We start from the raw sequence: 12,648 nt of genomic DNA, 5'->3' as shown, positions 1-12,648 counted from the left end.
AGGACTTTTGTTGAGAATCAATCCTAAGAGTTCTCATCACAAGAATTTTTTTTCATTTTTTATTTTATGTATATGAAATGATTTATGTTAACTAAACCTTTTTTAAAAGTTTTATTGTTGACACTATTTCCTCCCCTTTGCCCACCTCCACCCAGTCCCTACTCACCCCATGGCCTTCACCACACGATTGTCTGTATCCATGGGCTTTGCATATATGTTCACTACACCTTTTATGGTAATTATTTCACCATATATGTAAATAAGACCCTCATGCCACACACCTTAAACTTATACAGTGTTAAATGTCAATTATTTCTCAATATAACTAGAAAACAATAAGAAAAATAATTAATTAAAATGTATCTTTTACTTCTTAAGCCAGCATGTCTTAGGAAGATCTATTGTATTGCTGCATTTTCTGCCTTCCGCAGAAGGCAGACATTTCAACTTGACTTTTTTCACTGATAATCCTTGGAATTTTGTATTGATTTCATGTATGTTGGTTCCATTCAAAATATAATGAAACACTTCAGCCATTTTATGTAAGGGAACAAAAATTAAAAAGTATTGAATTATGTGAATGGCATACTCTTGCCAAATTTAAATATCTTCTTTCAGGATCTATTGTCCTTATACATTAAAGGATATTTTGATATGGCAAGGTAGAAAACCTCAAACAAAATGAATGTGTTTATTTTAAGGAGGGAGGTCAGCAACAACAACAATTTGCAGAATGATTGAAAGAAAACCCGCATGCTTGCAAGAATAAAAATGAGCACTCAATTTAAGGATAGTTACATGTTCAGCACTCCGTTTAAGGATAGAAAAATACTCAGGCCCAGGAATAGTAACTACATCAAAATAATCTTCATACACATATTTTTTAAAGCAGAGTATTGTTTTTCTGGAGGACAGATAATTTCAAGGGCCTCTATTATTCATTAATTGAAAATAATTTCAATGTTGTATAGCTGATACTTAAAGATCAATATTTAAGGAGTGATGTATCTTGTTCCAAGGAAGGATTCTTGGCTCTTGGATCTGACCACAGTATGCCTCTATATCTGACTGAAAACTTGATACTACATGATGGCAAACAACTGAAAAATTAGAAACATGTGTCTCACATTTTCAGCCAGTCGTTTGACATACTAAAGAAGACTTTTAGAAAAATTGTATAGTCTGTTTCTCAATTCTCCTAGGGATGGTAGCCTAATAAACAGTGGCCTTTTGAATTCTGTGAGTGAGCTATTCAAAAGCTGGATTTGGTAATAGCACATCTGAAAGTTTGCCAGGAACACACAAGCAAGCATTCAGCCTGAGCCTGTGACAGTTCTTCAGGACAGAGTAGAAGTTGGGAGGGAGACAGGAGGAAATGAGCTAATCTTTGTCTATCCAGGTTTTTAGGACTTCATGTCTAAATCAGGTTTCATTCCAAATGAGCAATTGACAGGAAACTGGTTATTCATTTTGTGGGAGCATGAAATGTAACTCGATAATGTTTCACAAACGCTTCATCTTTATCTACAGACAAGTGCCAAATTAATTTCATGCTCACAACGTGTGCCAACTGGAGATCTCAGAGTGGGTTTAAAAACGACTTAAGGCATCCAAATGTGTTAAGCAGCAGAATGATGAGTTATCACAGGATTTACAGGCCCACATGGATAATCATCCTGTGGATGGTGTAATGAACTCCCTATCTCATTTGGTACTGTTTACCCTCAGTGCCCTACACTCATCTATTAAATGATCTTCAGCATTAAGAAGGAATTCAGGAATTTGCTCTAAGTCATAATAGTCCATAAGAATCATTTCTAACATCCCGATTGGAATATTTAATATTGTCTACCCTAGGTATGTCATGCTCCATTAATAACCAATTAAAAGTTTTTTAAACAGATCCTGCTCCTATATAGTACACTGAGTTTTAGATGTCTTGAGTGCACTTGAAATAATATAGAAATATTTATATCTCCCATCTTTTAAAAGAATCGATGTTGTACATGCATGCATCTTACGTGTCACTTAGGATGACGAATGTTCTAAGGTAAATAAATTACTCATCGTAAGAGATTTGAAGCCACAATGAACCAAATTTACACTAAAGACATAAAATCACGCTATTGCTCTCTGATTTAAGATTTTCATTTTTCAAAGCTGCTTCAAAACATAAGGCCACTGTTCCTCAGAGTGTAACTTTGACAAATAGAAAGGTTTGCCTATTGTCCTGAAGCTGAGGAAGCTCAAGGTAGTCTACTGGGTAGCAGGCAAGTGCTTTGCTGTAATCATGCCCCGAAGGCAGGTGCCCTCAGGCTTATATTCAGTCTTTGTAATTTAGACACATTTTCTACTTGAGACTAGAGTTTTATCCCTTTTTGGTTTTAGGCACCAGCCAGAGAGGTATAGGAAACTCAATCAGTAATCACTGGTTAATTAAAGAGACATTTATAATTAAAAATGGATTAAGTTATTATACCCTTTATGTACACGGTATATAGGTGATGTATCTGACTCTTTCTTTGAAATGTTAATTAAAAGACTCTGAAACTTGATTCTTGACCCCACAGGATTCTGCAAATAACCACCTCCCTTCCCCAGACCCTCCCCATTACAATACCTACACACTGTTGAACCCTTGGAAGATGGATAAGAGTCATGTTTATATCTCTGCCTATCACATGGTAGTTTCTCCCAGTAAAGTAAGCTTCTTCCTGTTGGCCTGTCAAGTAATAGGGAGGATGGATGGAGTAGACCAATGAGGATTTCTGTGGAGGGACGGAGTCATCTCAGCAGCAGAATATGGTGTATTCTCGGGGGATCCTTAATCATCATTCTGAAATGTGCACTTCTTCCATCCAAAATATAGAACTGAAAGCTCTGTATCAGAATACAAAAAAAGCTTTAGTCTTCAAAGAATTTTGTGACAAAATCCATTATTTTCTTGACAAATGACAGAAGCCATTAAAAAGTCAAGGTACAAATTACAATACTTTTAAGCCATTATTTGCCTTTAATAAAAAGTAACTATTAGAATATATTTGGTCATTGTTGGGAAATAGTCTTGAGTAGATAACCTTCCTTGAGTCATTCAAAGTTTCCCAAGTAATATTCATCCCAGATTTGCTAACCATAAAGCAAATCCAGAAGATAAGAACGGAGATCAGATTGTCCACAATAACATTTACTTGTCACTTGCTAAAAATTGCTTAAACTACAGACAATGCATGTATATAATTAAAGACAAAGGGAGAGATATATATAAAAACAAGGTGAAATTCTTGTTTGTTTGTTTGTTTGTTTGTTTTATATCATTGCAAACAGTTCTCCCCTAAATATGTGATACTGTGTATGGTAGTTTCTCAAGCATGTCTATTCTGGCTACCAGACATTTACCCTTCCTGGATTGTGTGGTCAGATATGATCCTGGCATATCATTCCCCATTCTTACTGGAAAACCAGCATGGCATTTCCTACAACATGATGTCCATCCTTCAAAGCTACAGTAGGGTTCTAGCCCTGTCTATAAAGTACAGTTAATTCAGTTGCCTATCAAAAGCACTTTTCATCAAAAACACCTTAATACTATAATAAAATGTATTTTGAGGTGCCTTTAGTCTTCAATGAGAAATCGGAGAGAAGGTCAAGACAAAAATTAAATTTTAATGATTTCATTAGAAATTATTAGATTAGATAGTCTGGTGAATTAAAGAATGTTAATCTTGAGAAGATACAAAGACATTTATCAAATTTATATAAAGTTTATAGAATTTTACTGTAATAAACACTTGTGTATAGCGTTTTTCAAAGACTCATTCAGAATTCAAAGTCTACTTTTTATTAAGATACCTTTCCTAGTTTACCCTTTTCATATGTCTACATATTAACATAAAAGAAAGGGACCTGTAGAGTATTATGCTAACCAAAATCACATGCACTTTTATGGTTATTGTATTTTTAATTAGACCTGTATGATGATCATTCTGAGTTTATGGTTAGAGGAATGTGACAAATAACATATTTTTAAGAACACGTTTATACAACAAAAACATTTTCATTTTCCCTTCTAATTATTTAATAGAAATAATTACATTAACCTTGATTCCTTATTCATTTTATTTCCATAGGGCCTTGGCCTTGATATAAGAACTTGCTAACAAAAACTGTTGACTTAAAACGTCAGCTTTCTTGCCGGGAACTGTCAGAATCTAATACTATTTCTTTTTCCCCCCACAGTAGAACACCCTGACAAAATGGCTAACGACCAAGGTATGGTGTGGCTCAACCTGTCACGTTTTCCCTCCTTGAATCAGTCCTGTCTGTTAGAGATGTCAGTCACTATTTTGTATTCCTTTTCTCACCTGGGCCATACCCCTGATGAAGCCCACTCTGGGGTGATGATTAATCTTGTTAATGAAGTTCTGCTTGGATGGGGCTGAGGCTCTGATAGGGAAGATGTAAATTTTCTTGAGAGGAAATTGTTTTGTCTCTATTCTGAAGGACCAATTAAAATGTCAAGCTTCTTTGTACGAAATAAATTTTTAGTCTCTGTGTGCACTTCTGAATAATTCACATTAAGTATAATTAAGCTCAGCATAATTTCCAAGCTGCTCTCGCACCCACCCTTTCCTGCGCTCCGGATTAAAGTTCTGCAGTTCCGCAGAGAGCACCATAAATCATGTGTGCTTGTCCTCCGCCATGAGCTTCTTGCAATTAATAAAAACAAAGTGAGGGCAACTCTGTTAGGGCATCACTATTGTTCATTTCGAAGCCAGAGAGCTTTCTTTCCTTGAATCAGATGCTGGGTGGACTTGGAGTATTTTATCCTCTTCCCACTCTTTTGCTAACAGCTTGACTTGCGTAGAGAAACAAGGCTGGTTGTACACAAAGGAAAATGGGGATAAATGAGAGTTATCCATCAACTCACAGGGAGATGTGAATTGGCTAATATCATGATTCGTAGAGTGAAAAATTAAGATTCCATTATTTTTTCACTACGAGTGACTAGTGGGATATTAGAGGAGAAAAGTAATATTTATGAGTTTTATTTTGGGGAGGATGTTACATTCTTTAAAGAAGGGAGAATTTGGAAATACTCACCACTGGTTATAGTCTGTGTTCGTTATTTGTTGGTTCAGAGCCTATAACATGTCTTCTGCTTTGGATATCGACTGTCAGCACAACCTACTTGCAAGCATCAGGTCTCATAAAGTCCCGTCCTGTAGATTGGGGGAAACATCCTTTTCAACAAGAATATTTTTTAAATTTGAAGCATCTGTGGTTGGTAAGGCTCACTAACAACACAAGGTTGCCTGCATGAGTGGATTTTAGTTAATGATCCTATATTCAGGGTTAGCTCTGGTCCTTATGTCATGCCTGCTGTGGGGACGTGGTGAGGGTCTCACACAGGGAGGAAGAGCAGTGGTGCCATGCACAGAAATGCCCACCCAGGGTAAGTTAGCATTCCCATTCATCACCTCGCTGCACCTGCTTGCTTCCACTTAAAACATTTTCCTAAGACTAATATCTACTAAATAGTAATTTTTGTAAAACTACAAATGATGAGTAATTAGCCGTTAGCATATATTTGCTTAGGTAAAGTAAATATTAGTGCTGGCCAAATCCAATGCTGGAATAATTTATTAACAGAAGTGGGGATTTTTATTTGTGGTAAAATAACTAAAACAACCTTCATCGCTTTTTAAACTTAAATGAATTTGGAACTTCCACAGGCACATAACTCCTAATTTTTGAAATTATATTTGGAGAGAGAGAAATGGTTAAAGGAACCGAACCAGATGAAATGCTACATTCATAGCTACTTGGGGATGGAGTGCTCAAGCTTCTCCATAAACGGGTTTCCAGTTGTCTCTCGGTTCCTTTTCATTGTCTCTCAGTTCCTTTCAATTGTTTTTGCTGTGTGTTCTTTTCCAATTAACTCTTTTTTAATATTATTTTAAGCTACCAAAACATATTTTGTCAATGAATTTTTTTTTTTTGTAAAAGAAAGGAGAATAAATTATTTCCCACATGCCCTATGTATTTTACTCAGATTTTCCAATTGCCAGTGAAATCAGGTCAATTATCAGGAATAAAGGAATTCCCCAGGATGAGTGCCAGTGACTGAGTCTGTTAATATAGTCCAGCAGTTGTTCTTTTTCTTCATCTAACATTACTTAGGAAGATTCTGTCACTTATCATATACTACGTGGTACCTTATTCAATCACAGCTGGTATACAGTTGGTCAAATTGAGAGGATCTAAATTTTATGTCAAACTCAAATCACTTGTAATTTGATGTTATTGGACTGATGTTATATAATTTAGTGGTGATAAGAAATATCTTTACATTCTTACGAAGAAAACATATAAAATAGCATAGAAAGAGCTATTTCTAAACAAAATTAGTCTTCTGGGTTGATGACCAAGTACGTGAAAAATAGCCCAGAGTAAAGAGCCCTCTAAGATTGAAGCAAACAGTAGGAATGAGACTGGCTCAGCACCTGTCAAATCAGTCAATATGCTTTCCTGTGCTCACTGGTGGACCAATTTGCCCCTTCCCACAGCGGAATTGTCCCATTTTGTGTTACATTATGACAGGCGCTGAATTTCTGTGGAGAGAAAATTCCCTCTGAGGACAAAATTTAGCACCCTGGGTCAGAGTTAACTCCATCAGGATGAACCCTAAATATACGTGATCTTATGTGAGAAAAAAATGAGAATTGTTTGAATGGTTTTAAAATAGTAAGGCTCTTGTCACAGTAACTTTTTCTTGTATTCGAACATCTGCCTGAAGAACATTACTGTGAAAAGGAAAAGTCAGTTATGTTCTAATCGTTTGTGGACTGGGGGGAGAGAGTTTCTTCTGAGTGATAGTAATAACGGTATTAAAATGATAGACTTCACATGGAACTCTTTTTCCCTTTCTGTAATTGTAAATTGGTGTTATCTAGCATTTATTTGCTAAACAAACCCTCTAATCTCAAGCTACTCTATAATTTCTCCTTTTTGTAGCCCTTATCTCTTGTTCCATGTCTTAATTATTTTTTTTTTTCTGGTTTCTTCCAGGCATCTGTGGCCAAAGTAGTTATAAGATTGGAGAGATTAAGCAGTTTAATTTTTCGGAGGGTCAGGAAGGGCAGGGAAATTGTATGACCTATGTGAAATAGAGGCAAAGGGTATAGAAATGTGCCACTTTATGTTTTTATTTTTTTCCATATTTTGGTAAAACCCCTGTCAATTTGTTTGGGTCTATATGTGCAACTATAATATTAAAATGAACCCTTTTGAAGCTCTTGTTATCACTCACTGTTCTAAGAGCATAACATCTATTGGCTGAAATCCTTGTATCAATACTGTTTGACCCTATTCCTGTCTCCTCCCTGTTTTGGCAATGAAGAAGCTGAAGCTCTGGGAGTTTAAGTGACTCACCTATAAACACACAGCTAACAGGCAGCGTGACCATGATTCACACTGGGACAATCATGTTCCAAAAACCCTTTTTTTAACCACCAAGTATATTCATCACATATATGTTACATGTATACATGGACACACACATGCTTTTAACATATATCTGTAAAGTTTGGATATTTCCCCAATATTGGCCTTCCTTTTCCCAACTCTGTGAATCATCTCAAACAAAGCCAAAGAGCTTTCGATCTAGGTCAAAGTTAGTGTCACGTTGCTCGTGGGAAGTCTCAGCACTGAGTATGTATGGTCCCAACAGCTCTTTATCTCAGGAAACCCGGGAATGGCTCTAATCCCACTGTCTCTTCAGCTTGAGAGGCTGATGCAAAATACCGAGCACTGGGTGGATTAAACCACAGAAGAGGATTTTCTCCCAGGGCTGGAGGCAGGAAACCTTACAACAAGGTCTAGAGTGATGGCTCTCCTCCTGGATTGGAGACACCTCCCTCAACGTGTCCTCAAGTGGCAGACAGGACAAGCTCTCTCAAATCTTCCCCTTTTTTAAAAAAAAAACCTTTATTGTTGAAAGTATTTCATATTATGTCCCCTTTTCCCATTGTCCTCGTTGTCCTCTCCCATCCTGTCCCTGACTCCCAGCCCTGGCCTTCACCACCACCCCACCCCCCATTGTCTGTGTCCATTGGTTATGCTTATATGCATACATGTTTTTTGGTTGATCTCTTTCTCCCTCACCAACCCCCCCTGCCCCCCCTCCTCAGATCTCCTCTTATAAGGACCCTGATCCTGTTGGATCAGAGCTCCATCCTTATGACCTCATTTAACCTTAATTATTTCCATAAAGGCCCATATCTCCAAACATATGAATGTGGGGCTTGGGGGAGACCCAATTCAGTTCATAGCATCTACCTTCAAAAGGAAAGCTGATTTTCTTCCCAGACTTTCAGATAAGAAAGCAGAAGGTTATGTTTTCCCCCAAGTCACAAGAATATACTTGTGGACAGAGTTGGAACCCAAACATGTTTCTCTCTTACTCCCAGAGTTTATAGTCTTTCCATTGCAGACTTCTAAAAAATTTGGCTTTTTGTTTTTCTACAATTAGCTTGAGCCTTTTTAGAGCTTCTCACAAATGTATTTAAAAAATCCTTTTGTTTGGAGGTTGCAGTGAAGATAGTCATAAAATTTGACAAATTCTCAAAAACGATTATTAGATCGAACTTTTAATCTTAAATGATTGTTTTTATGTTCTTATATTTTATTTACTCGCAAATATTGGACTCCTGTTTGAAGTGTGCATGAGTGAAAGTTGGTAATTCTTAGCATGAGCATAAACATTTGCAAGTCATGTATGTTTCTGTTGTAGTGTAACCCCCATCTTACAAAGGACGCCTCAAAAAAAGGTCGAATTATGGAGTCATTTATTAAAAGCCGGCGGCATACGAGGGAGCAAAAGCGCTCCAGACCTCGCAGCCCCAAACAGCTTGCCACTTCTGGCTTATATGCAGAATATCACAAAAGTATCGATTACATCTTTGGGTCTGGAATGGGGAATTTGTTTTGCGAAAAAGCATTTTTACAGAAGCAGAATTTGAGCAACTTAGTTATCTAAAGTATCTACGAATCACTGAATCAACAGAAACGTATTATCTGGGACCACCTGGACAATTTAGAATAATTGTGCTGTCCAGATTCCGGGACCACTGAGTCAACCGAAACTCAGTTATCTGTAGCTACTGAGACGATTTAGGATCACTATCTGTCGTGGGTCCCAGAGGAATGTGCTTCGATGACCAGTGAGATCACAATCAATGGGATATTCAAACCGCCATCAAGGGAGTATTCAATCATACATAAGGTCAGAAAATCAAAATAACTTTTAAATGAGGACAGAACCCAAAACAGCAAGGTTAAAATATTAAACAGCAATTTTTACCCAAGTATGGTTGCTACCATACTTCATTTCCATGCCTGCCATGACATGGTACCTTAAAGAGGCAGGAATTTTCAGGACACGATCTGTAACATTGCTGAGATGGATTGGGAAGAAAATGCTTGCTTCGAGCACTCCCACATTTCTTTAATTCTCCATAGGTTGAGCAGTTGATCTAAAACACCAGACCTAGAAAAGAGGCTTAAGGTCCCAGGCTAGTAGATCCAGAAGAAGGCGGCCTGCTGAGAACTGCCCTCCCACTGCGGAGAGAGAATTACTCTCCTGTAGACCCATAATGCTCTGCTTTCCCATCAGCAATCACGGTGTGTGGTCCAGGGCAGCTGGATGGGATGCATCAGGAGGTTCCATCCTGCACTGGGACCTCCTGTGTGACTTTGGGCACATACTGATCTTCTCTCAGCAGCCTCACCTCGAAAAGGATGACTTCAGCCCAAGTTACTTTTTGTTTCTTTCAGGATTTAAGGTGATCAAGTTTTAGGATTAATATTAGAATTAAGGGGAAAAAAGGCATAGCATCTTTGCATAGTGTAGCACCTCGTGTTTTTACCATTCCTGCGATATGTCACTCTTCGGCGCACTGCACACGTTCTACCATATTTAATTCCCATAACATCCCTACAGACATAGAAAATGAAATGCAGGATAAAACTTGCCCACACGCTCACCATATGTATACGGTTAGACCGAGATGCATTCCCAGGCTAACTACCCTGAGAATTTCTTCTCTGAACCGCTGTATAATTTCTGGAAATTCAGTGACTTCATTGGTTCCTACTTTGTTATCAAGAAGTGAAACCTAAATGGCCTCAAGTAAGCGCATCTGGTTTAAAGGCCTTGTCTTTCCTCAATAGGGTAATCAGGCAACTACTTAACACTACCCCTGCCATTTTACACCACCCTCCCCCCGCCCCCCATGGTTTTAATCTCACGAGTAAACAGAATGCTAATTGTTTCCAAGGCAGCCTAGTCAAGCTTGCAAGACACTGGGGGTTGAGGGCATGTATGGGATTGGGGCGGGGGGGGGGGGGGGAGGTTGGGGGGGGGGAAATAGGGAGATATGGACACATGTAATACCTTAATCAAAAAAAAAAAAAGCTTGCAATTTAGTGAATACAGCCCAGACTTTGCAGGGTTTGGATCACAGTACCCAAGCTGCTGTTTGAAGAATTGAAACCTTTATCACCTTTTGGTGGGAGATGCTTAATTGAAAGTGAAAACCTCCTTTTGCCCTGTTATTGTGTGTCGTTTGAATTCACTTTATTATTCGAGTGCTTGCTCCACCCCTTTTAAAAAGCTGTTCTCACCTGTGCTTTCCTGTGGTCGAAAATTTTGCAACTTTAGAAATTACGACTGGTGGAGAAGTAGAGACAAAAAAAAAAATGGATAATGTGCTTTAAATAAAGCATTTGGGGTGCTTAACCATGTTCCCAGCAAGCAGGCAAGTAGCTGCTTCAGTCAATGTCTCAGGGGCTTTTATGCTCTACAGCCTTGGGCAAACTACGGCCCGCGGGCCGGATCCGGCTGTTCTATCCGGTTCTCTTGCTCTCCCCTCCGCTCCTTTACTTTGAATTTATATTCAGTGACTTTATAGTGAATTTATATTCAGGGGTAGTGTTAAGTAGTTTCCCGAATACCCTGAACACAAACACTCCATCCATGCTTTTGTTCCGGCCCTCCAGTCCAGTTTAAGAACCCATTGTGGCCCTCGAGTCAAAAAGTTTGCCCACCCCTGCTCTAATAGGTAACTTTGAAAGAAAACAACATACTCGGTACTCATAAGAACTGATACAATTCATGGTATAATTTTAACTTTCTAAGACTTGAAAGGTAGACATTTTTGTTAACAAATCCTCCAAAAGATGATTGAAATTAGTTCCTTTTGTAAAACTCATTGTGTTGCTGAATGCCCTTCTTTAGCTAAATACTGCATTCCTAGCTTTATTCCCTGCCCACTTCTATCAGTCCTGGACTCCACCTCCCGAATTTTCATTCCAAAACGATGCTTCACTGTTGCTTACAGAATGGAGTCAGTTCTTTGACATCAAGACCCTGACTATTTGTCCCCAACTTCCCTCTTCTAGCCTCATGACCAATATATCCATACACTGCAGTCTTTTATTCTTCTCTATGCCCTTAACATCTGACTTATTCATTGCTGTGTGGTCCTTTTCTTATACTTTGCTATTTATATTCTCAAACCCTAGGCCAGGTTGTAAATTCCTTGATGGCAGATGACTGGTCTGATTCACATGGTCATTTCCTTCCTCCCTGAATGTCCAGATTCTAGTTGTGAATAGATTCTATTTATTGGTGCCAGATAAGTGTTTTTGTTGAATTATGATGACACAGATCTTTTGGGAAACAATCATGGAATAATCTAGAAAGATAGAATTTGTCATCTAATCAAAAGAATGGATCAGAGAAGTAGTGCTCATGGCTGTGGGTACTGTACATGTTACTGATCTTGGGGGATATGAAAAAGATGGGAAAATATTTTTCCAGTGGAGAAAAAATATCGTATCTTCAATATTCATCTGTTAAATTAAAGTTCAACAGAAAAACAACAAGTTCTGTGTGATGCAGGCAATGGTAGATGATTCTGACCTCCTGTGGTCTTTTCTTGACCTCTACCACCCTGCCTGTCATTTCTTGTTAGCAGAAAATTATAGACTTGCATTTCACAGCTGCTTGTAATTCTGAGTACAGAAAGAAGAAAATCAAAGCCAGCGGACGCTGATGAGTTTTTTAAATGTCACTTGTGCAGTATGAAAGGAATTCATTCACTTTTGCCAACTTGTTGGTAACTCTGCCAAGCCCTGTGCTGCTTGTGAGGAAGCATAAGAAAGGAGCAGAGTTCCACCGGGCCATTGAAAAGAGGCATGCAACATAGTTAGGAGGAATATACAAACGCTCCAAGCACAACATGCTAAACCAGCAGGTACTATCTAATGTGTAGTATATTACAGGGTTTGAGATGGGCAATTACCATGTGTAAGTAGTATAGAAGACTCTTAAAACCCACGGCTGGACTCTAAATATATGAGTAGAATTTGAATCAATACCAATGACCACAAAGGGAAAGATAAGTGGAACCTTTATTTAGAGAAATCCCAAAATGGAGAAATCAAGAAGCCAAAAAGCTGCTCAAAGGAGGGGATTTGGAGGATGGATTTGCTCAGCAGACAATTAGGCTCCCCCTGGACAAAGTAGGGCCCTGTGATGAAGACACATTGGTAATGGGCTTTGGCTGTTTTTCTCTGCTCGATCAC

At 38.3% G+C, this 12,648-nt stretch overlaps 1 protein-coding gene across 4 annotated transcripts in view; it reads left to right on the top strand.

The window, feature by feature from the left end:
* Window positions 1-12,648, top strand: part of DCC (DCC netrin 1 receptor) — a 983,595-nt gene that overhangs the window by 890,216 nt on the left and 80,731 nt on the right. For all 4 annotated transcript variants that reach the window (XM_080683404.1, XM_080683403.1, XM_080683405.1 and 1 more), the window contains one exon: window positions 4,237-4,269. In XM_080683404.1, the coding sequence (XP_080539530.1) occupies window positions 4,237-4,269 (33 nt within the window). The remainder of the gene's footprint in view (window positions 1-4,236; window positions 4,270-12,648) is intronic.

The sequence above is a fragment of the Plecotus auritus genome (assembly GCF_963455305.1).
Source record: "Plecotus auritus genome assembly, chromosome: 8".
NCBI lineage: Eukaryota > Metazoa > Chordata > Mammalia > Chiroptera > Vespertilionidae > Plecotus > Plecotus auritus.
The sequence above is the reverse complement of the archived record's forward strand: the minus strand, read 5'-3'. Positions and strand labels throughout refer to the sequence as shown.